At 39.4% G+C, this 25,774-nt stretch overlaps 1 protein-coding gene across 3 annotated transcripts in view; it reads right to left on the bottom strand.

The window, feature by feature from the left end:
* Window positions 1–25,774, bottom strand: part of AFAP1 (actin filament associated protein 1) — a 129,659-nt gene that overhangs the window by 62,311 nt on the left and 41,574 nt on the right. For all 3 annotated transcript variants that reach the window (XM_050895449.1, XM_050895447.1, XM_050895448.1), the window contains exons 2-3: window positions 12,268–12,396; window positions 6,940–7,037 (exon numbers count right to left, since the gene is read on the bottom strand). In XM_050895449.1, coding sequence (XP_050751406.1) covers window positions 6,940–7,037; window positions 12,268–12,394 — 225 coding nt within the window. In that variant the 5' untranslated portion in view covers window positions 12,395–12,396. The remainder of the gene's footprint in view (window positions 1–6,939; window positions 7,038–12,267; window positions 12,397–25,774) is intronic.

Raw genomic sequence — 25,774 nt, 5'->3', positions numbered from 1 at the left:
TATCTAGTAAAGACAGAAAAGAGGGCATATAACTTCACAATGATCATAGAAAGAATCTGGTAAAGTAGTTCAGTCCTACTCTAAACCTGACCCGAGCTCATCCAGTTTAAATGCAAATTCCAGTTAAAGGCAGTTATGAACAGCTCACTCTGGCAGCTTAGACATGAAGAAAGCTTTGAAATTGGTGATGTGCATTGTTATAAAGATATACCATAAATGAACGGAGAAGGAAATTTAACTAAAACTTTTCTATGATACCATTTGCAAATGTGAAATAAATCATCAACAACAACGCACCCAGGGGAAATGGGAATGGCAACTACAGTGTCCTGCAAGACATGACCAACACAAAAAAGAGGCTGCAAACATTTCTTTATCCTTATTCTTAATGCAATCACATATGATGACCAGAAGTATTCCACAACCACAGTGTGCCCAGGTGGCCAGGAAGGCCAATAGCATCCTGGCTTTTACCAGTGATTGTCCCCCTATACTCAGCACTGGTGAGGCCGCACCTTGAATACTGTGTGCAGTTTTGGGCCCCTCACTACAAGAAAGACATTGAGGTGCTAGAGCGTGCCCAAAGAAGAGCAACAAAGCTGCTGAAGGGTCTAGAGCACAAGTCCTATGAGGAGCAGCTGAGGGAACTGGGGTTGTTCAGCCTGGAGAAAAGGAGGCTCAGGGGAGACCTTATCATGCTCTACAACTACCTGAAAGGAGGTTGTCATGAGGTGGGTGTTGGTCTCTTCTGCCAAGTAACAAGTGATAGGATGAGAAGAAATGGCCTCAAGTTGCACCAGGGGAGGTTTAGATTGGATATTAGGAAAAATTTCTTCACCAAAAGGGTTGTCAAGCATTGGAACAGGCCACCCAGGGAAGTGGTTGAGTCACCATCCCTGGAGGGATTCAAAAGATGTGTAGATGTGGCATTTAGGGACATGGTTTAGTGGCAGTGTTAGGTTAACAGTTGGAATCAATGATCTTAAAGGTCTTTTCCAACCTAAATGATTCTATGATTCTATGTCCAGAAGACTCTGCTGTTCTGGTCACTCATGATCAAACTAGAACACGAACCTTACAGCAGGTGCATGCAGAAATACTGATACAGTTCACTAGAATTAAACTATAGCTCAAAATGAAACTGATAGAGCCTTTCTTATACGCAATAGAGTGAAATGAAACCTGAGAGGAATATGATTGTGATTTCAAAGGATATCTGAGGCACAGGTACCAAGGTGAGGGGAAAAAAGTTACTTAAACACAAGGACAGAGGCTGGCAATGATGAACACTGGGATGGTGGAACAGCCTTTCAAATTGAAATAGTGGGTTAAAGAAACCTAAATGCTAGTAAATAGATTTTGGTAAGTTTCTGAAAGGGTTAATATTTTATAAGTGCCTGCAGTAAGACTGACTGCACTGAATAATCAAAAAGGCCCCTTTAGTTGTTCCTTCATTATGGAAGAACTTGTTGAGATCTGTTTAAACTGAAGCTATTAGGCAGCTCTGAACGAAACAACTGAATTTTTGTTGAATTTATTTTTGCGGCTTTTAAAAATTTTCTGCAAGGAAAAAACTCCAAGGCTAATACTATCTTAAGATTGTCTTTTAAGAAGAGCAGAGAACAACAACTGCTTTTCCGTGTTAGAAGAAAAAGCAAGATGAAATAAAGATTCATAAGTACCCACCTGGCACATGAGCCCCTTGCTTTTTGTTATGGCACTAGTCTCACTGCACATTTTAGAAGAAGCTTTAAGACTGGCACTTTTTTGGTTGTTGTTCAAAGAATGATTAATGTAATTGGTGATGTATCACCTCAAAAATCCTTTTGATTTCAAGACGATTTTTTTCTTCTCCAAGGACACTGTCTCCTTTCAGCATTTTCTAATAAATATCTAAGAGTATACCTGACAGGCAGCCAGATAAAGGGAGGCTGTCAAATCACTTCTCCACAATAGGAAACCCAGTTATATGAAACACTCCTACAGAGTGACTGTGTACGTTGCAGGAAAGAGTTGGAGGAAGATGACCTATCCTTTTGATTTATATCTACAGGGGTTCTGGCATCTTGCTGGACACTTGTTGTGGTTAAATAATTATTAAATTGCCACTATTCCAAGAAAAACAAAACATATACTCAATTTTACTGTGAAAATCATGCAAAATAGCTAAGTGTGCTGTTTGTATTTGATTTTGTTGGACTGCACACTGCACTGAAATCACCGACTGTCAGATGTAATATGACAACCAAATGCTTGGAGGCTAGAAGTATTCTGTCACTGTCATGCTGTGGATAATTTATGCCAGTAATCCTCAGGCACATCTGAGCAGCAGGACACACCGGATGTTATCCTACTGCCTCAGTGGAAAATGTACTTCAAGGCAATTTGGTGATAGTGCAATGATGGGATCCCAGGTGTTAAACCACCAGCAGCACTTTGAGGTATGCACAGAGCATTGGCTCTGTTATTCCTCCAAACCCATCATCTAGCACTGCTTCTTGCCTGTCAAGAGCAGGGAAATATCATAGAAGTAGCTACTGATGTAGAGATGGAGAAAGCAGGCTAAAAGACACAAGCCCTCGCAGTAAGCAGATTCAAGGGGGAAGAACCAGTATGACTCTATTTCAAACATGGCCATCTCCTCTGCTCCTGACCCAGGCAAAGCTTCCCTAGCTGCTGGCACTGTATTCCTGCTAGCAAGCACATATTAACACATCCAGGCAAGTGGCGTTTCAGTTCTGCAGCAGGACTGCGAGTTGCCCTTAAGCTCATATCCTTTATCTGCAGCTTTTACTTTGCTGGCCATCTGAAGGAGCTGTATGCACAGGCTAAAGCAAGCGAGGATTTGTGCTTTCTAAGCCTGACAGAAAGTCTGCTAGACCAGATGTAGGCAAGGGAATGTATACAGAACAAGAGAATTACTAAGAGACTGCATGCTTAGTGATTCGCTTCATTCAAGTATATGCAAGGTCCAACTTTGTCCCTCAATTGTAAGACCTGGTCCAAAGCCCACTGCGTCCATGAAAACTCTCCGGGCTTTAACGTGGTTTAATAACTGGAGACTTCATTAACAGCATGTCTTTAAATAAAATGGATTTTACACTCTTTGTTCATGTGCTGATGAATAACAAAACTGATACAAGATTTGGCCTGAGCAAATATGCAGGTCTATTTACAGATTTACAAAGAAAACCTTGCACAGCACCTGCCCACACATAATTCTAGCTCCTGGCACTACTTTAAGGAGTATTGAATTCCTTCCCACCCACACATCTTTGCATAAGTAAAAGCTTAAACACCAATTCAGACTAAACATTTTTGAATGCAGAATCCCTTGAGTGCCATAAAGAGAAACAGTGGTGTAAATGAAACTTTAATTTCCATCACGCTCAATAAGTGATGTGCTAAAAACATAGATTTTAAAACAGTGCATAGTTTATTTAAAGTTATTGATCCCCACATCCAGTAAATTCCTATGTTCCAGCAGGACACTGTGTTTCCACTGGAGGCTGAGACCACCACTAGATGTTATTCAGCAAGTGGCAAAAAGTTTCTGTCCTGAATGGCTGGCAAAAAGAGGTGCCATACACCATGACTTCCAACTTGCCATGTGAAAAAGGGCAACCTGGAGCAGAATTTCCTAGCTTCTGGTGGGCCCAGGGGATTTCTTCCACTGGACTATAAAACCATGATCTATGAAGGGTGGCTAGGAAAGGTAGCTCAGTATTTGTGTCACTGAGCAATGTAATTAAGTACAGTTTTTATAGAGATTGGCATCATCAGCTACAAATTTTTAGGGTCTGTTGATTCTGGGTAGGTTGAAAATCACCATGCAGGAGCATTTAATGGAAGGGAAAATTAGATCTTGCCCACTGTCACTGATGTCCAGCCTGGTGTAAAAAGAAAGATGATATGACAGTCTCTGATCATATCTAATAATAACGTGGGGCTAACAAAGAGGCATCTAATAGAGAAAGGTTTCCAAAAAACAGCTAATGATCAATTCCATTAGTTCAACATGAGTTCAGGAGAAGTTTTTAAACAGTCAGACTGGGGTTTGAGCTTGCCCCAGTGTTCAAAGGTCAAAAAGCTGATGGTTTTGTCCTTCCGTTCTGACTCCACCTGGTCTTTTGCAGGACAGCAGCAGTCTGTCATCTTTTTCACAAATTACGATGTGCTACCATCTTAAAATAGCACCATTTGTAACCGGTGTTTGGATAATGCAAGACAACAAGCAGCCTGGGACATTTCCTGGCTGATCTCAAAGTGTCACTGACACCAGAAAGGGAGGTGAAAACCACCACTGCCTGACAGCAGCAAGAGAATTGCAGAAAAACTGGCAAAAATCAGCTTCCGCCACTATGGAAAAACCAGCTCAGCTTGGTGACTTCACCAAGACGAAAGTGTCCGCAGCGTTACGGGCAGGTCAGAGGGGAGGGCCATGTTCAAACTCCACTTTGCCAGGCTCAACATGGGAAGACTGCGCTCCAGACCAGCCAGCTCTAACTGTGTCAACTTCCATGGTAATTCCCACTGTATCTCAGAGAAATATTTTTGTTACTCAAAAACCAAACTGAACTACTGCAAAAAACAGTGTTGACCTCCTGGACCTAATTCATACTTCACACCATTTCACTCACTGCAGCTCTACCAACTTTAAGGGAATTTACACACTAGTGTATGAGAAAGGAAAAGTAGGTCAGTTGTCTTCATAAAAACAACTTGAATCTTCAGAGCCTATTTATTAAACTGAATGTACATAAATATGAAAGAATGAGGATCTCAATTGGCTTCAGTTTATGAAGCTAGCATCTGAAGTCTACATTTCAAAGGCATGTGCATTTTGCATAATTTTCCTGCCTCTTATCAACCCCTTCCCTTGTAATTTATGCTATATGCATCTTGAATTAAAGAAAAATAATCATTTTCAGGCACTGTTAGCCATGAAATTGATTCTCCAGGTTTCACTGCATATTAATAAGACCACTTTTGCATCCATTCAAATCTATGCATAATTATTTTACAGCATCCCTTTTAGTTGAATTTTGCTACAGTATGTATACCAACTCTGGATATGAATGTTTCTAGCATAAACATTCCGTTCCTATAATGATTTCAGCATATCTCATTGCATTAGGTAGTGTCCTGGTTTCAGCTAGGACAGAGTTAATTTTCTTCCTAGTAGCTGGTATAGTGCTGTGTTTTGGATTTAGTAGGAAAATAATGTTGATAACACACTGATGTTTTTAGTTGTTGCTAAAAGTAGTGTTTATACTAAGTCAAGGATTTTTTCAGCTTCTCATGGCCAGCCAGCAAGAAGGCTGGAGGGGCACAAGAAGCTGGGAGGGGACACCGCCAGCACAGCTGACCCAAACTGGCCAAAGAGCTATTCCATACCATATGACATCATGCCCAGTATATAAACTGGGGGAGCTGGCTGGGAGGGGGGATCGCGGCTCGGGAAGTAACTGGGCATCGGTCAATGAGTGGTGAGCAATTGCATTGTGCACCACTTGCTTTGTATAGTTTAATTCTTTTAGTATTACTATTGTCATATTATTATTATCATTATCATTGTTTTTCATTCCTTTCTGTCCTATTAAACTGTCTTTATCTCAACTCACGAGGTTTTTTTCCTGATTCTCTCCCCTGTCCCACTGGGTGGGGGGGAGTGAGGGAGCGGCTGCGTGGTGCTTAGCTGCCGGCTGGGGTTAAACCACAACAGGTAGAATTAAAATTGAAAAAAAAAACCAACAAATCTTGTTCAGGTCACAAACCAAAAGCTGGCACTGCTTAGGGAGAAACTATGATTAAGGTATTCTACATAATACATGTTTGTTGGGTTTTTTTGCTTTGTTCTGCAGTACATATAGCACTATTCACCATCAAATAAAGATTATTACAAAAGGCTGGCCAAGAGTTTGATCTGATAAATTAGTTCTTATGTTTGTAAGATGCTACTGGCTTATATATCTCTTAGAACTGTGCATAAATGTGATAACAGAATAACGCACTAAAATGAAGCAGAACATCTGCCATCCAGTTGTTCTGCCCCTGTAAGCTGCATCTGTACTTCTTGCTTCAGCCAAGGAACACGAGTCTCCACGGATTGTCCTTATCACCACGCACAAAATTTTCCACAAATGAATAAAAAGATGGATAATTTATCAGTATTAGGGCTAAGATTGTGTTCACCTTTCAACAGGCTAAACTATGATTTGCTTACGCTTCTCAAAAAAATGTTGAAAATGTTTTTTTCAAATCTACTGTAAAGTCAGTAACATAGGAGCATTACAACTTGTTTATAGTTTATTCTATAACAAGACAGCTTCTCCCAACTGGAGGAATTGAATTACAGATCTCAATCACTATCTTGGCTATAGACATGTCGAAGAACAAGCACTTCTACTTGTTCTGCAGGAAACTTCCTACACAGAGACTGAGCACAGAAGGGCACTAAAGGCTTCATAAAAAAAAGGAAGTATTCTTCCTTCATTTTAAAACTCTGCATCTTCATTTTTCAGCTATCAAGAGGGAGTCTTCTCATAAGGCTTGCTCCAGGAAAAGTTGATCATTAAAATTGGAAGAAACTGGCTGGGACCTGTGGGCTTGGCCAGGCCAACATCCAACACAAGGCAGGTCAACCTTTGAAGTTAAGATTAAGTTGTTCAGGCTTTTGCCACTTGAATTTTGAAAATTGCCAAAGATCGTGATTCTACAGCCTTCGCAGGTGACCTGTTCCCGGGCTTATTTCATCATAGCGACTTTTTTGCCTTCTCTTCTGCAAGTTGAACCCAATTCCCTCAACCAGAGCGGAGGGCAGAGAAATAATCATTTCCCTGGACCTGCAGGCTCCTTCCCCTTGTAACCATTTCTGTTAGTGCTTATTACAAATATATTCTCTCTTATATACGTTTATATATTTAAATTAACACTCACCAGCCACTGCTGAGGTATTTCTGGCAGAGGCATTTGAGGAGGTGCCGGCAAACTGTTGGCGACTTCTTGCTTCTGTACATGTTCTTTTATTTCAAAACCTGTGGAAAAGCAACAGACATCACTTAACACTTTAGTGGATGCAAACGGGACATTTTTTTCACATGTGGACACCATATCTGACTGTCACACACCGAAATCTGGCAAGCAGCGCTACTCACAGCCTACCTCCCAAGTGCAGTTACTGAGGCAGGACTGGAAGAATGCTGGGAATTCAGGAATTTAATCAAGCAGAACAAACACATACTTACTCTATATGATAATGACATATATGCTATTTGGATCAACAAATACCAGACATAGAAAAAATTTACAGGAAATCATTCTGAACTGCCTATCCATCTGGAACTGAAAGACTTAAAGAGCTAAAATTCAAAGACGTTGCTAGGCATCCACCATACAGATAAACCACTTATGGAGGGAAGATACCACACTTGTGAACATCCCAATGGCACCGTACAGTGAATAAAACACGGTCAGCCTGTGGCAGTATGTGGCTGGCTGCCTTTTGCCAGCGGAGACGAGCAACAGTTGTTCCCATGGCACATTTTGGATAGGCAAGGCCATCACGCAGAAATGAGTCCAAAATCACCTTTCATGCCAAAGGAGTGGGGAAGAGGGCAGAAGAAGAGACCCTGCCTGCCTCCCTTCCTGGCAGCAATGGTGACAGCTATTTGGCCAAGCCCACAGCACCCATGTTCCCTGGGCTCCCTGCTGCCACCATCTCTGATCATGGAGCCATGGTGAGAGTCTGCACAAGTCCTAGGAGATGCAGGGTACTGTGACACCCCAACCTGGAGCACGTTGCTGCTGGGGGGACATTGCCCTAACCAACTCACCATTAACAGAACCACACACTGAGCATGTTTTCCCACCATTTCCTTCTTCCTCTCATTTTTTTAAAATAATCCCATAGTTTTCCACGTGCATTTGAAAAGGGAAAAGGAGCTGAACGTAAAAGCTGCTTTGAGGGTCCTTTGTATCATTATTGCATCTCCCTCCCAGGGGAGAAGAGTGACCCACTCGTTCTGAGTTTTTGGCACAATAATTTAAATCACAGTTGAACTCACTTCATAGGAACATGATAGCGTTTATTTTTCTAAACATCAAAAGGCAGATTAGGGTGCACCTCCTCAATGTTCTGGCAAAAATTCAGTCAATGGATTGTACCCTGCCTACCCCGAGACTGAATTTAGCTCCTAGTGTTTAGTTTAGTTTTTAAAATATATATTTACATAGTCAAATGGATGTCTTTTGGTCAAGATCATATAATTCTCAAAAAAGTAATCAATGATGAAATGTTTCTTGTCATAATACCCCAGTCCCACTGGCTGTGAAGTCATGGATTGAAAAACAACACTGATAAAATAAACTGGCTCTAAGGGCCACAGATTCTTCTTTCTTCCTACAAATCAAGAGGGGGATTAGTCTTGGGAAACATTCAGTTTTTATTTTTTTTTCAGTATAAATTTCACTTGTTCCTCTTTATGTAGGATGAATCCATATTATGACTGCTATCCATATCCAAGTCTCCCATGCCTTCCATAACAACCAGAAGTCAAATATGAAGGGCTTTTGACTGACAAAAAAAGTATTCCAAGTGAATTCTATTGACCCTGTAAAACTAGTTTTTCCCCAGTTTTGAACTATGTGTGTTTAAGCAAGAACCTGCTCTAACATTTATTTTCTTCTACCAAATTACACAGCGAAGTGAGCACTATAGGTTTACGGCATCAGGTCCCTTTAAGGAAAACAGGCAATGTTGACAGTCATATTAAATGACTAAATCCAGGAACAATTCTTACTCCAAAATAAACTGTTTGTGTCTTTGTTTTTTAGAAGAAAGTCTGAGTTTCAGAAGGAAATGCCAAGTGTTTTCTTCAGACCTAGATACACTGGGCATGCCAAGGCTCAGGAAGAAAAATAAAGTTTATAGTTTTGCCAGCTATTCAGAGTAACCACTGGTTTGGACGTGGGGCAGGTCGAGGCCAGGCAGCTACGACCTGAAGAACACATCTGCCTGGCCCAGTTCTCTCTGCTTGATAGATATTAAATGAAGAAAACAGTGTGCATTTGGGAGATGGAACAAAACAAGGCAAAAGATTTCTAAAGAATTCCCCAAGTAAGAACTTACTGAGTTTAAAATGTTTTACTAAAAGCCAACTAGCCCATTATAATAATTTCCACACCTTTACAAAGAAAAACATAATTGTCCATTTCCAGATGTTATGAAGAACCCAGCCAGTTCCCAGTTGCCCAAATCCTTCATTACCATTCCCCATTGATCTTAAACGGTTTGCTCCAGCAATCGAAATATCCTGTTGGATTCACACAGTTGATTTTTGCAAATGCATATAAAGAGTCTGAACTCAGCATAGTCCTCAGGCCTCTTAAACTGTGCCAGCGACCCAAGAGCTCTCGTGGAGTTATGTGGGTGGAGTAAAACAACATTTTGAAAAACAGACTCTGAATGACAGTTCAGCTTAGTTACACAGTACTGTGGGTTTATGCATCTTTTATTGCTTTTCATTTTAATGAAGAGATGAATAGTTTCAAAGGGATGGGAGTACTGAATGTTATAACTGATAAAAAAAGCAGCAGGGTCAGCTCCAGTAAAGTACATGACTCCCTGGGTAGTTTCACACACACTTGAAGCCAGCATGGGATGGCAGAGCTCCCAAGGAGGCAGCTCCTCTCCCTCCCTGCCTTGTTCCTGTCCCTGCACCAACCTCTCCTTTGTGCCAGCGTAAGCATGTGTGTGGCCTCAGGTTGAACCAGACCAGGAAAGTGACACTGGTTAGGACTAAACCAGCAAAAAAAAGCAAATAATGCTTGTGCTAGCAGAAAGGAAGATGCAATACATGATGAGCAAGAATGAGTAGCCTGGAGAGAGAAACAGGATGCTTTTTTTAGAGACCATGCTGCCTTAAACTCTATTTAAACTGCAGTTCCATAAACTAGAGTTTATAGACACATGAAGCATAGTCCTATGACCTCTTGCTTAACTGAACTATGGGATTTCCTTGAATTAATTCTTGTTTGAACTAGAGCATATCTTTTAGCAAAATATTCCATCTTGATAAAATGCCAGCAATGGCATGCAGACCATATGAAGTTCTTCCATTAGTTCATAGCTTCAATGCTCAAAACATGCTTTATTTCCACTTTGAAACAAACATTCAGCCATTGCACTTACTGTTGTGTAAGTCTAAGAGCTCATTCTCAGTCATTCCTTTTCTACATCAAGATTAATTATGAAATCTCATTTTGGATAATTCGAAGGCGTATTTCTGGATAATTTAATCACTTTTACGACTTTTCTTTGAAATGTCTAAACTTTATCTCCTTGAAGGTAGGCACTAGAAGTGCATAAAATGTTCCAGTAACAACTGCACTGAGCTAAGTCCTACCACTTAATATACGGATCTTGTATGGATCTTGCTAATGGATGGATCCTGTAATAGGATGTAATGGATCTTGTTATAGATCCTGTAATAGGCTTTAACACCTAAATGGTAGGTGCTGAAAGGTGGAAAGCTATCGTCCTTGGGTCTTTTTATTCTTGGCCACATCTAGAGTCATAAATTAAACACGGCTAGGAAGGCGCTCTGGTACAGAGAAATGGATATCCATACGGTTAAAATCTCTCACCCCTCAAAAGCAAGGTGGAGGGTGATGATTTTGAACTGTCTGTTGGGAACAGATCTTTGCCTGTGCTAACTCCCAAATCATGCCTAGGAACTGATGGAGGAGATAAGTCAGCTCAGGCCAAACTCATGCCAAGGACCACTCCATAATTTAACAGCATAAATAATTGAGTTCTAGGGTCCAGAAACATAGCCAGCACTGTTTAATTTACCAGTAGAGCTGTAGCTTTTGTGTCCTGAAACACCATCCATAATTGAGAAGGAAAGGATATGACAACCCTTCCCTGTGTTTGCAAAGTTGGCAACAGAATGTCGTCTGACTTCTTGAGGAAGTCAAATGTTTTTCTTAATAAATCTAGTTGAAAAGATTACAAGAAGAACATGCAGTGTCAGATCAGCATTGCTGAGGTTATTTTGAATTCCTGTAAAGTACAGCTGTTTCTAAACATATCAAATTGCAGGTTCTCACCTACAGATTTTGGTTTAGGGGAGTTTGGTGTATTTTGATCGGCTTTTGGAGCATGAAGCCTCCTTCCACAATATGTGAAACTGGTACTTGCCTCCTTCTCTATGGAGTAAGGTAAAAATAGCGATGGGTCTTTAAGAATGTCAAAACAGAAAGGAGGACAATCATTATTTTCAAGTTGATCTCCTTGAACTTGAATCCTGTGACAAAATGATTTCTTTACTGAAGGGGGGAAACACTGCATCAAACAAGACCATATTTTTTTAGCACTGGAGAAGAAAAAAATCATGAGAAATGCAGCTGCTCACAATGTGGCATTTTTCTTCAACACTCTGGTATTTTTCAAAAATCTAAACACTGAGGGTTTACACTGACAGTATTTCTGTCAAATGTAGGAGAGACAGAGGTCTTATAGCCCAGATGCTACTTCATACTGAAAGGTGCTGTAAGGAAATATAAGAGTACTGTTAGAAAAAATAGTGAGGAATATTCTTCATATAAGCTCTGTGGAAAAGTTGCCATACACAGTGAATCATTTATATTGCATTCAGTTCCATAATCTTGACTGAGACAAAAGTGATTGTGCAATCAAAATGGTTTTAGATAGGAAGAAAAGGGGAAAGTGAATATAACTGTAACTGCAAAATGCAAACCAAACATGCTGACAGCCATTTCCTAGCTCTGGCTTGGCACTCCTGTATCAGCCATGCACCAGAGTCCACCTCAATAACAAGTCTTTTGATGGATTTGGGTCATTTGACAGAGGTGCAGCATGCAGCACCCACACATCTATAAAATGGTGCTGCGGCCAGCGCTCCCTCATGCAGTATTACTTTTCCATCAAAACTCATAAATAGTATTGCTGCCACAAATAAAATAAAGTAACCACTCTATCAGCAGCAGTGAAAACATTGTATCTAGCATGTAATTTTGTGGCTGGATTCACCCATGTGCACCCAAGATACTTCCAGTATGCCTTTTGCTATATTTTACTGCTGAACATGAAGGAAAGCATTCAGCAAAGTTACACTTTGGTTTCACCCTGTCTTTCTGTCTTGCTTCAATTTAGGGCTTATCTTTAGCTCTTAAAGCTATTTCACTGAGCACAGACTTATTCTGTGCATTCTGCAAGCAAGAAAACCCACCCCTGACACCGACCTTTTGATGACTGTATCCTCAGGAGAATGTTAGTTATTACTGCCTTCTTCTCCCTGACAGTGGAAGTTAGATATTCATGGTCCAGAAGTTCAAGAAACAGGCGCAGCTCAACTATTAACTCTTCCATGGCTGAAAGACAAAAAAAGAGAATTACTTTTTCTAAAAAGTCCCATTAGAAAAAAGACAGTTAATTCTCTTTTATTCACATTCATTGTTACTTTCTAGTATTTCTTAAAAATGTATGGTCCTCCCTGCTGGAAACAGACTATTCATTAGTAAAATCAACAGAACAGTCCATTAGCGAGCACTACTGGCATTTGTAGCTGTTATCTCAAAATTGATGCAGAAAAGACAGTTCTTTTCACATACCACATCATCAAGCCAGCACTAGACAAAAATAAGTGCAGGAGTGGTGGCCATCTGCTTTTCTGTCAATGCCACTCTGGTTCCTCTCCCTTTAATAAACAATTTCTAACTGCAGAACGAATTTAAAGTTTGGTAAAGCTTCTAGACACATTGATATTTTCATAAATCTTTAGGGAAACTCTCGCTTTCTCTCATCTCATTTCTTCTGTTTGCTGTGGTAAAAAAGAGCAGGTATTTCTTTTTTACAGTGATTTGTCTTTCTTATAATTTCCAAAGACAAGCTCCCAACCCATCGCATAATTTCTTATTACTCCCCAGATTCCTGATGATGCACTTCATATTTCATCCTATTTCTACTATTCCAGCTCTCAAAGCTTTCCAATTTGTTCTAGAAAAAATTACATTCCTTCTCTGTATTCACAATGCTTCTCAATTTTTTTATCAACAAACTTTATAAGCACATTTCTACTTTTTTCCTTTCAAATTACCTCTAAAGTCTTGCATTGTCTTAATAACTGTAGTAGCTCAGACCATATACACACATTTGTTACAACCTCATCATATGATACCTACTCAGCAGGTTTATGAGAAGCCCATAGTATTGAACTTCATTTTCATGCTTCAGTTCTCTCATAATTCTGAGATTCTCTGGTCCCTTCGCTCAAGTGGACTCACTGTTTTTAGTTTTGGTTTAATCTTGGATAGAATAGTTCACATTTCCATACTTGTATCTGATGACATTATCCTCATTAAAAGATGAGGGGAAACATCCAGTTCACTTCAGGGCCACACCTAGGATTAATCTCAGTCCTATCCTCATTCCAAAATGCCTCTACTTAAATTTTTCTCTACTTAATCACATTTGTTTTATAGTCTTTTCAAGGCCTAACAGGGTGACCACTGCTAAGCCTCTTCAGACCTCTCAAAAGTACATTCTTTGCTGCTTACTCCCTTACAAGATCTTCCCTACTCCTAAAACCTTTTCTGATACAGTTGTTTACCCAAGTGAACCTGGAATTCTTTTTTCCATTTCTGAGAACGTGTCTGGATGTTTAAACAACCCTTGGTCAAGATGCATTTGTTTTATCCTACACTTGAAAACAGCACTGTGCAGGGAAACCTGCAGATGCCAGCTACACCCCTACAAGCGGCTGTTGGCCCCTTCTCGCCTCCAGTGGATGCAGATTTTTCCATTTATTGGCAGACTGTACCTGCAAGTACGCTCAGGCTGCGTTGGCAAACCTGACATACTCCTAGCAGACACAGAAGACATGCCAGTTTGCAATACCAAGGCACAATAACGTCTTAACAAAGAAATCCCTGAAGAAGTACACTTGGGCAAATATTTTCTGGAAGACACCATTAATTTCCACATATACAACCATCCTGCCCAAGTTTTTTCTTGGTGAATATGTTCTTCTATTCAACTGAGCAGCAGCACTGCCATTATATAAACTGTCCACATTTTCAGGAAATACGTTTCTCAAAGATTTTTACATCATATAGGCAGAAAGAGGGTATCCAAAATGACAGCAAAACTGTCTACATCACTCCACAATGTGGCTCATGAAAAACATCCCATGGTTACAGGGCATTTTTTTTGCCATCACACTTGTACCCGTCTAAGCTGTCTAGAAGTCCGTCAGAAATCCAAAGTATTTCACAACAACCCTACTACTTCCAGTGTTGTTCACATTATGGAACAACATATATACCTACATCATACAGCTTTCTGAAGCAAGAACGTATACGTTCAGATTTGCAAAGTGGCAAGTGATCACAAGACTCAAGGAGGAAAAAAGAAAGAGGACCTATGACCTAAAAAACCAACTAAACCAAATAATCAACTCTTAGGTTTTTTTAAATTATATACTTTAGAAATAAGATGTATACTCCATTAAGTGTCTAGTGGTCTCTTGCTTTTAAATATGCTTTGAATATAAAATGTATTACTATTGTTGTTATGAGCTTTATTTTAATTATGGAATATATGAATCTTTTAATATTTACTTATTGTAATGCATGCATTTCAAAAGCTATCATTACCATAGAATCTAGGCAGTCATTGTGAAATCTAATCAGTATACAGTACAGAAAATACATATTTTTCAAGTAGTTCTACAGCCATATAAATTACTGTCAGTAGTTGCATATATTACTGCACTAAAATTTGTCTGCCATGGCATGTTTTCTGGATTCTTTAAGGCAAGGGACTGTAAACAGGCTGAAAGGGAGTTCTCCCTTCTCCTCTTCATCAAAGAATACCATGTGCCACAGTAACCTCATTTCTTTGCTGAGAACCTTCACTTCTGGGAAGGAAGAGAGAAAAGGATGAAAGCATCAGATACCACTGATGTGCACAGTGTGCATAACTGTTTTCAGTTATTAAAAATTATGAGATCCTTGTACTCAGGAGCTTATAATCTAACGTAAACAGATTGTAAAATGAGAAATGAAAACAGAGCAAGAGGGAGTTATGAGGCAAAGAGACAGGTAAGCAAGAGAAGAGGAGATAGGAAACCACTGCTGGAGAGCCTCCTGGAAGCTGGCATCAGCCCAAATCTCTCCTGAGGCCTCATCCCATAAACGCGTGGCTTTCCTCTATGTCTTTGGAGGAAATCTGCATTGCAGTCACCGGTGACCACAGTCCATTGACCTACAATGACCAAGCCACTTAAGTTACTGGAAGCAGTTTGACTGCCCCCAGCAGAAGATTTAAAAAAACCCCTTGGTTAGGACCGATAAAGGATGACAAGATGAAGCTGATACCAGTGAGACAATGCTTAAAAAATCTCAAAACCACTGCCTTAGTAACACATTCACCGTAACTGCATTTACATTTGGCCTGGTGTCCAGCACTGTGGTTCAGATATCTAATAGTGCATCATAAAGGAATACAGAGTGTGAGAAGACTTGCTCTTCCTGCCTTTGTAAGCTTACAGGTATATGACACTGACTTCAAGCAAGCAGTCGTAAACGTTAGTTTAAAATTTTAGTATGACAACAGAAGAAAATTGTTAGCAGCTGTTGTAAAATGCTAGGCATGAACACTTAGACATTGCTTCTCTTATTTTTCTACCAGGATTAAATTCGGGTTGTATTTTCTTTTGTGGGAGTTGTTACTAGCATCACAAACATCAAAGTGTGAAGGACGGAAGTTCTGAATTTCACTTTATATATATGCAATGATGTCAAACTTCCAAAAAGAAAGAAGGGAAACACTACTCCCAGCTAGTAAGAAACACTCTTTCCACGTATCTTAAAAGTGCACTTTTCTTTTTTAATACTTTTGCTGCCTAAGCAGAGAACAGAAATACTGCCATGGAGTGCATTTAAAGTATTTAAAATAAGGAACTGAAAACTCTTTTCTCTAAGATGGCAACAAATAAACTTGTATGTACTTGGGAAAAAACAAGTTTGCCTGTTGTCAATCTTTGGCTTATTTTCTGGATTAAAGAATTTTCTTTTCTCCTTCCTAGAAATGTAATGATGTGCTCACAAAAAGTAATGGAACTGAATAATAGAAAATCCACATAATGCATATTTTCAGTAAGCAATCATTACTTCTGAAATGGAGACTAAAAATGAGAGGGTGATGCAAGTCCCAAAGAAAAACATACTCCTCCAGTGAGAGATTACCCTTGGACATCTGACATCACCACAAAATAAGAATAATAATCAGAAGGCTCACAAAAAGGGGCCAATTTATTTGACAGTTTTGGCTGTATTCTCATTGCCAAAGGAATTACTTGTAAGTGGCAGGTGGTGAAAGGCAGGGTGGAGCCCAGGGATGGTAATCACAACAGTAAGCAGATTTTAGCTCGACTGAGGAGCAAAATCACATTCCATATTAAATGATGAGAAGTCCATTGTATGCTCAATAGGAATTATAGGCCCCTAATGGGCTGCTGCAATTGCCATGCACAAATAAAAAAACAATGATACATCCAGAAGACTTTCCAAGACTGGCTCTCAAGAGCTTTAAGGTTTTTCAAACGACAGCACATAAAAACTATATACGCAAGCCAGCAACAGAATACACCAAGGTAAAAATAATCAGAGGAAGGCAATTACATCACACTGTAGTTTTTCTTCCAAACCAGAACTAAAACCAACTGGGATTGAAAGAGCATGATGATGCAATTATTCCAAATCTACATTTATGGGTACTAGCCCATAACCATTTTTTAAAGAATATAAATTTTTCACTTCCAATTGATTAAAGAAAATTGTAGGAGCAGTGCTATATCACACACATGATTTCAAGGTTGCTTAAACCAGAAGAAAAGACAAGGATGAGCTCCTTAAAAGAATGGTCAGATTGGTTTTTGGTCACTCACAGTAATTACCGTACCTCTTAACCCTGCCATACCACAAATGACCCAAAAGTGTTTTCCAGTTGACTAATATATGCTCAAGAACTTTTAAAGAAAAAGAAATATAAATCCAGGAAGGATGACAAGAAGTATTTTTATTAATTATTGTCTTGTCCATACACTACAAACCCCACACAAAGTAAATACACTTCCATGCTTGCGTGTCTATTATAAATGCATGTATAAAAATATGTCAGTATACAAATCTATCATAGAAATATGAATTAAAATTGAGCTTCAAATTTTTAGAAGATCCTCTTAATCAGTTCCTTGTACATCACTGAATCAAATTTCTCTGGGCTTAAATCTTCTGTTCTCTGTTTAGTTTGTCATTTACAGATGTTAAAGGCCAGAACAGACCAGGTCAATGAGATCCACTAGAAGAAATCACCTAATCTGACTTTCTGTACAATACAGGCCAGAGACTTTCATCTAGCTACTGCTCTGTTAGTGGAGAGACTTGTATTTACCTAAAGCACATCTTCCAGGAAAGCCAAAAATCTATGTCAGCATTTTGAGCCCTACTTTCACAGGAGCGGATCCCATTTAGCTGCCTGAAATAAATTTGATAGGATTTATGGGTAATATTGATGCCAATCTTCAAGCTATATATGAAAATCAGGTATTGAGAATAGGTGTGCTTCAATCTAACTACAACCCAGTACAAGCACGCACATGCACATGCGTGTGCACACACACACATACACAAGCACTATATTTGGTAACCACTAAGATGTTTTCAAAGTGGATGCCTCAGCCTTAACCTTGCCTTTATGGTTATTTATTGCAAGGCTATATTAAATGAAATACATACCTAATCCTATAATAGTACTTATTCTCTGAAAAATGTTCATGCTGCAGTTTTGTACTACATAAAGAAGATGTTCTCTAACTCATACACCACATGGGCCAATTTCAATGCATCTATGTTCTCACCCCTTAAAAATCTAAGCCTCCATATTCTGTTAACAGTATGATACTTCGGGACTTTCTTCAGATAAATATTAAAGCTGGCGATGGCTGGCTGGCTGAATGATTAAAATTATTCTGTTTCAAAATCTGATTAAAGCCTACTAAGATCCAATGTGTAAAAACTTCTTGAAACATACAGACACTCCCACCCTGCAAAAAAGCCTCACTGGCATTTGGGTACACAAGCAACAGTGGAGAAACCAGACATATAATCTAGTTTTGAATCAAAACCAGAGTGTGAACTGCATGTTTATACCCATTTCTATTGAAATAGTGTCATCATCCTTAGTTTTGAATGTCGTCATTTGAATATTTTATTAAAAAGCTCATAACAGAATACTGCTGGGGAAACCATGTCTGTATTTTATAAAGATACAAATATCAGAGACACTATGAAGAATATAGAGCCACAAGAAGATAAAAATCTTTATGAAGAAAAACACAAAATCACTTCAACTTGCTTCCACTCAATCCTATAATGCAGTTACAAAAATCCAGTAATTAATGAAAAAGTTCCTTTCATGACTACATTATCATTATCCAGGAAAAGAATTTCACACAGAAATACACAAAATCTGGAAGCAGGCAGTGATAGTGTATTTAGCACTTGGAAAAATTTCTACTTTTTTTAATATGCTACCAGAAACTAGATGACATATTTGAAAACTGTATCAAAATCCTATCCACCAAGAAATAAAAAGGCATGCTGTTTGAAGAACACAGAGTGGAAAGACAAGACATTTCACTAGGAGAGTTTTCTCTTGGTTGCATTGGCCCTTCTTTGCTGCCCTAATAATAAGAGTGTACAAGGTGTGATGAACTCTACCTGTTAATCATGCTAAAAACCTGTGCCAGAAAGTAGAGATGATCATCTTGGCATTACAGGAAAGAATGGTAAAAGTGTATGAAAAAGGGGTGAACCCTAAATAGTAGATGAAGTCTTTCATTAGCATGGAGCAAGTAAAACACATACAAGGATTGTCATCAGAGTGTTTTAACATAAAAATAATGATATTTAAGTCTCTCTAAAAACTCATAACAATCATCTTTTGTTTAAAATTTGGAGCTCCCCAGACTGTCACAAACTCTCTTTCCAGACAGCTTGGGGCAAGAGAGGCAAAACACAGCTACTAAAAACTCCTCCTGTCTCATGCATATTTATGATCAACCTCAATGAGTGTCAAGGGATCATTTCAGCCACAACCCACATGTATTCCTCTTTTTCTTTCTTTCCTCTGCTTCAGTGTTCAAGGAATTGGCTTTTACAAAACCAGCTTTCCGAAAAAGCTATCAGAGCTCCAAATGTTGCTGTTGCAATACTTGGGTGATAAAACAAGAGGTGGGAAAGCATTAGGGAATGTTTGGACACGAAACAAGCTGCCAAAAATCCTACTCAATCAGCTACAGCCATGCAATGAGTGACAGCAATGCAGGAGTGTAATCCATTAGCATAAGGTAGATGGATAAAGAGTTTATTTTTTAAAGTCCAGACCCGTGTTTAAGCACTGCCACAGACTTTGGAGAGGAATGCCTCCTTTTAAGCAAGTTCACAGATGCATAGAAAAAAAGAAGAAAGAAAAAAAGAAAAAATAAAAAAGGAAAAAAGACAGGAAAAAAGAAAAAAGAGAAAAGAGAAAACAAGACAGAAAAAAGAACAAAAAAAGAAGAAATAAAAAAGAGAAAAAAGAAAGAAGAAACAAAAGAAGAACAAACAAAGAAAAAAAATTAGTATTACAGGCATTTATTTTTATTTAAGTACTAATTATCTACATTTAACTCATAGCATGTTAGCCAAAAAAAAAAATGCTGATAACTAACTATAGAAACTTACAGTGGACTTTATCAAGTTGCTGAAGGCTTTCTCTAAAAGTATATTTTCCACATGAGGTTTCTTTTGTTCCCAAAATAAATGTAACATACCTTGTAAAGCAAATGAACATGGCTTTCACTCCAACTGCACGCCCAGCAGGCTGGGCAAGAGCCTCACCCTCCTGCCTCTGTGCTCACTGTGGGCTTTCAGGTTGAGTTTTCTTTTCAGACTCCCACTACCCTACTAGGGCAGAAAATGGAAATTTCTTGCATTTAACCATCTCCAAATGTATCAGCTGACATCATCTCATCAGGACAAGACATTCCAGGTCTTGCTTGCTGGCTCCTGCATTAGCTCAGCTCCTCCATTACTCCAAACCACAAAAGATAAGCAGCCACTACAGAATTAATAAACGGGCTCCGATTCCACAAAAGAAAAGCAGTTCCCTCATGATGCAAAAAAGAGACAGAAAATCTGTGGTAGGAGGTGAAAGTCTGCCCCAGAATTCAAGTCCCAGGAGGAGATGGGGCTCAGTTAAGGCTGAGACACGCAGAAGCAAATAACCCGCGGTAGTAAAAAGAAAGCAAAGTGTTGCAGTACACCTCGTGAGTTCTTTACTTGGGTCCTCAGCTGCACAAAGATCCCTTTTTAGGTTAGGATTTCTTTCAAAGCTATGAATAATTACAGATGCAGCAGAAATGTGAGACAGTAAATTAATGAAGTTAGTGGAATGGAGAAACAGAACAGCAAAAAGATGATAAATACAAATATGGCAATGGTAGGAACTGCACATTATAACTTGGTATTTTTTGTATTCAGCAATACAATTTTTATTATACATGTCAAATACCAAACTTAAAAATTGTTCAAGAAGTCCTGAGTCTGATCATGTCAGCCATATGTGCAGTACAATCCAAGAATAGTTTGCACTCTGAATCTGGTGCTCTAGGCTTCCAGTTTCCAGCTAATTTAAAGCTCGAAATGAGATAATGTTGTGTTTCATAAGAACAGATGCAGAAGTCCTCACATTTGTATGTGAAGATGGAAAAAAATAATTTTTTTTTGTATCCTACAACACTTTTTTATACCACAGTTCTCACTGCTGGGTCCATTATGCAATGAGTAACTTCTACCATGCATTGCTTATTGTCTGATGCTCTTCCCAAGGATAGAAGCATGTTCTGCTTTTTCTGTCAGGCTTTTGAAATTTTTTTTAAATAGATGTACACATTGATACAGATTTATGCTAAGAAAATAAGACCAAAGAAACATACTTTACACTGACAGAGAGTAGAATGGTGAGAGCTGAAATCTCTCTTCATGTGGAAAGCTGACCTTTCCACACCTTCAGCCAGTGCCCCAAGAAACTTCTGTCTCCTTTAGTGTCACCCCTTATTCTTATTTTGGAGAATTTCATTATGTGAGAGGTAGATTGTAGTCAACAGAAAAAAAATATTAGACTTAAGGTAACTTTGAAACTCATGCCCCATAGGTGAAGAACCATTAACATAAAAACAGAAATCTTATTTAAAAAAAAAAAAAATCTGTAGAGAATGCTCCACAAGGTTTCAACAAATCCTTCATAGCAAAAAATGCTTGAACCCTGTGAATATCATGGAGATAGAGAGAGAGCAGTTACTTAACATCTTGTGTGATCTGTTCCTTATCCAGAGGTGGCTCTGGGCCTTAGAGACTTCACACTCTTTTACGTGTTCCATAAATGCAGAAATACTAGTTTTCTTGTGAGCTTTTCGATGGCATTCACCGTTAGATTGTCCAAGTGGTTCAGAAATTAAGTTTGCTACAAAGCACAATTGCACAGGCAGTATCACCTCATTTTAGATAAGGAACTAAGATAAAGAAAGAGTAGAGATGGAGGAGCTCTTGATTCTGGATCCTGTTTGAAATAACCAATTTTTGAAAGTGCTCGAAACCATGCAGAACTTGACTCGTGCCAGCACAGCTCTCCTGGACACCAGCTGATTAGGAGTGCTCCGCACTTCTATCGGGTGGCTCACAGGACCTTGATTTCCATGCGTAGGGAATGAGGAATACCTGGTCACTGTCAGCCTCCTGGGAAGTCAAGTCTAAAATGCGTGGCTCATTATGCAACCTTGAAGACACAGAGGATCCAGTGCTCTAAGGCAATGTTAGACTGCCAGAAAACCAAGAGTATCCTTTCTCTGCTGCAATTCTTTGCCTCATTCAAAAATCTGGAGGACACATAAACAGGTGTCCTAAAACCAACGCCTTCTCCCACTATGCAAGTTGACTCATTCCTAGACCTCTGTTCTGAATAAGGACATAAATGCAACCGAAATTTCATAAAATCCCACCATTGTGATAAATATCACCATAAAACTTCCCATTTAATTAGTCTGTACCCTTAGACATATTTTCCAGGCCAGAAAGAAAGTGAGCTTTGCTACATCTCCAACATAGACTTTTAGAGACCAAAGGGAGAAGCAGTTACAAATGTATGGGACCTTAAGGGAGAATACCCTGCAGTAAGCATCTTCTTTCATAACACTGGCCCTCCCTCACAAGCACCCACCTAAAACAGCTTTTCACAGTCTGATGCTCAAAAAGGAACAAGGTCTTAGACAAGTTGTCCCAGGACATTCATCGGTTTATGGAGAACTGAAAATCAACATGCTGAAACCAGCTCATAAACCAAGACACAGTCAAGATGATAACAGTAAATGAAGTTTTCACAAAGAAGCACATATAATGTAATAATAATAATAATAACAACAACAACAACAACATAGTATTTGGTACGTAGCCCCTTGCACTGGCATTGTGTGGTACCAATGGAGAAATTTTTCAGTACCCGATCTGACACTGGTCTGCAGTGGAAAATAGAAAGCAGGGTTTGAGGCATCAGGCATGTAATGAAAGTGAGGACCTACTGTTTGGTGACACACAAGTAGGGCTGGTGGCAGAGCCTATATGCTACACAAATCCATCAATGGGTGACATGGATCCTAAGCAATGACTTCAAAGCTTTTTCTCCAGCATGCACACACACAACTTATATCACTTTGCTGAACTTCTTTGGTGTACCATTCACTTGGACCTGTCTCTGACACACATGATCCGTAAATGTAACCATGAAATATATTCTCTATTGAAAACAGCAATATATGCATTTCAACAATGGATTCAGCTAGCTGTGATAAAGTAGGAAAGTTGTAATTTTAAAATGGGGAATTGCAGTTCCCTTTGCCCCTTGTAGCCCCCAAGTTAATTCTCTGAAATACATCAATGTCTCTCTGATTTCTCCTCTTTCTGGTTCTCCTTCGTGATTATTACATAGACAGGAAAATTAAATACATTTTTAATTCTATAGTTTCCGACCAAAAAAACCCAACAGTCGAGCTCAGCCACCCAGAGGCAAATTATTCCTTTCAGTTCCTTCACTCAGCGCACCTCTACAGCATGCAAAACAAGACTGACCAAAGGTTCCCTCCGTAACCCTACTGTGCCGACTGGCACAGTGAGTGCTGGGAGCCTGGGTTTGGTCCAGGTGCCTCTGGGCTTGGACAGAGACTGCTCCAAAGGAGGGCCACAGCAAACACACTAACCAGAGGTACGGGATCCGCCAAGAGCGGAATTCACGCCTGCTAACGGAGCTCCACAGAGCAACCTTCAAGGCCCCTTTTTTGTCTCCATAAATGTGTTTATAAGTGAAGGTTACTCTTTCTCTCTAAAAGCAGATAAAATTAGCAAGTACCTTTTAGAAATCTATGAAAATTGAGGTCCCAGAAACTAAGTTATATTTCCTTAAAATAGGAGAATTAGAAGTCAAAAAAGTGCATTTTTACATATTTGTTAGAAAAGAAGAGGTGCTAAAGAATACACTAGTAATAAGCTGGTTCCATAAGTCAACAGAAATTTTGCCAGTTGAGCTACGGACTGTGCTGGAATTCAAAACACTATTTTGTAACAAAATCTCATACTGCTGCCTTTAGAGATATGCAGAAACTTCCTCATTTAAATATTCTAGCACAATGCTGGAGGTGCCTATGAGAGTTTTAAAGAAATGCAGCTGTATGCATGTAAGGTTCACTGCCCTGGCAAAACACTATTATCATGATGGGGCCTGAAACTGAGCATGCTGTAGAGCAAGGATCACAAATGCCCTGGAACAATTTTCATGAACGGATTTAGACCCCACAAATCTGATATAAGAAGTTGTCGCCATGTCACCAACAGCCACCCAGTGAACCATATGAAATACACTAATTGTAAAGCCAAATATTTTCAATAACCAGAGTACTGATACATGGTGGTTTTTTGTCTCCAGCACTGATCAGGCAGAAAACAAGGTATCAGACCATTGCGTGAAATACAAACCATGAACTCCTCCTTTAAAAATCAGTAAGTGATACATCATTTTAATTACTGACTGTATAATGTGTCATAAGGTGGACAGAACCACTGAAATTAGTGAAGTTATTTCTTCATGGTAGCCTTCAAAATGCACAGTCAGATCCCTGGAACATTAAATACTGGATACTGCACAAGCTTTCAAAGAAAACTCCACCTTTCTCATACTACTAACAGTTATTCTGAAGACTTAAGATGAGCTGGATGTGCAGAAAGATGAAGTGCAAGGCTGGGCACCGAAGTGGACTACAGCGCGCTTAGTTCTGTTTGCTGGGACGTTTCTTTAGAGTACAAAATTCTAGCAGGAAACTTTGCCTGAAAAAATGCAGATTCTGACAAATTTATTTAACTACTGTTTGTAGGGTTTTTTTATATACGATCTGCCTGAATACAAAACTTGGACTTAAAATTGAATTTCCCTCATCAAACAAAATACACATTAATCTATATTTATATTCTAAGGATATACTGAATAAAATAAATAAATAAGCAAATTCCCCTCACAACAAAATAGAAAAAAAACCTTATTAAAAACTTTGGGTCCTTATCTGGTGTAGTTCTCATGGGTTCAGTGATGCTCAACTAATTCATTGCAACCTAGGATATACAGCTAATACTTGTCTGTTACAGAGATTTCATTTTAATTATAGATGTGCTTTGAATTTATCATGAAACCAGAAAACATATGTTTAACAAACAGTAATAAACTGCCGCCAACACCTTTCTCTCTGGCTGCTCCAGCCACCTTTCCTCTTCTATCCGATCACCCGCACACCTCTTTGGAATACAGACTGTGCTAGACAGACTTACCTTCAAGATCTCAGGGAAAATTTACCTCCATGGTTTTCACTCCCCTTGGCTGCTTTCTGTTTTCTGCACATTATCCAGTTTTTCTACATCTGCTTACGCTGCCCCATATGTTTGGAACAGCCTCCCTTCTCCCTGCCAAGCAAGCTCCCTCTCTCCCATGAAATCCTTCTTTCTTTCAGCAGTCCCTTCAACAATAATCCTCACATTCCCCCTTGCCTAACAGTTGCGCCATGTCTCGTCATGCAGCTGTTTTTTTTATCTACCTTTAGGCCAGACCTTGCAAACATTTTCCCATGGTAAAAAAAACAAGTCCCAATCCTTCTGATCGGTTTCACTAACCACAACAACAGGATGAGTTCATAGAAAAAAAATATCCGTGTTTTAGTTATTAACATCTAAAAGGCAGGAATTTCATTCCTGTGCAACAGGAGCAAAGTAGGCAAACTGTCGGATGTCTGTTCCTCCTGCCAGCAGCAGGAGGATGCAGCACTGAGGATGGGAGAACAGGGCAGCTGCCGGGACATACCCTGACACCAGCACGGGCACTGCCCGGCCGGCTGCGCCTGCTCCATCCTCCCCCCTCACAGCTGGCCCTTTCCAACAGGGGGGTGATATTCTAAAAAATATTCCATACAGGAGTATTTCAAAGCTCTGAGGATGTATGTCCAAAATGTTACCATTACCAGAGGCTCTCACTCACCCTGAGTCTGGGTGCATTTTTTGAGGTCAATGAACTAATTTACTGTTTGTAAAATGTAGTGCCACAGAACCGAGCAGCACA

The sequence above is a fragment of the Gymnogyps californianus genome, chromosome 4, assembly GCF_018139145.2.
Source record: "Gymnogyps californianus isolate 813 chromosome 4, ASM1813914v2, whole genome shotgun sequence".
In the NCBI taxonomy this organism is placed as follows: Eukaryota; Metazoa; Chordata; class Aves; order Accipitriformes; family Cathartidae; genus Gymnogyps; species Gymnogyps californianus.
The sequence above is the reverse complement of the archived record's forward strand: the minus strand, read 5'-3'. Positions and strand labels throughout refer to the sequence as shown.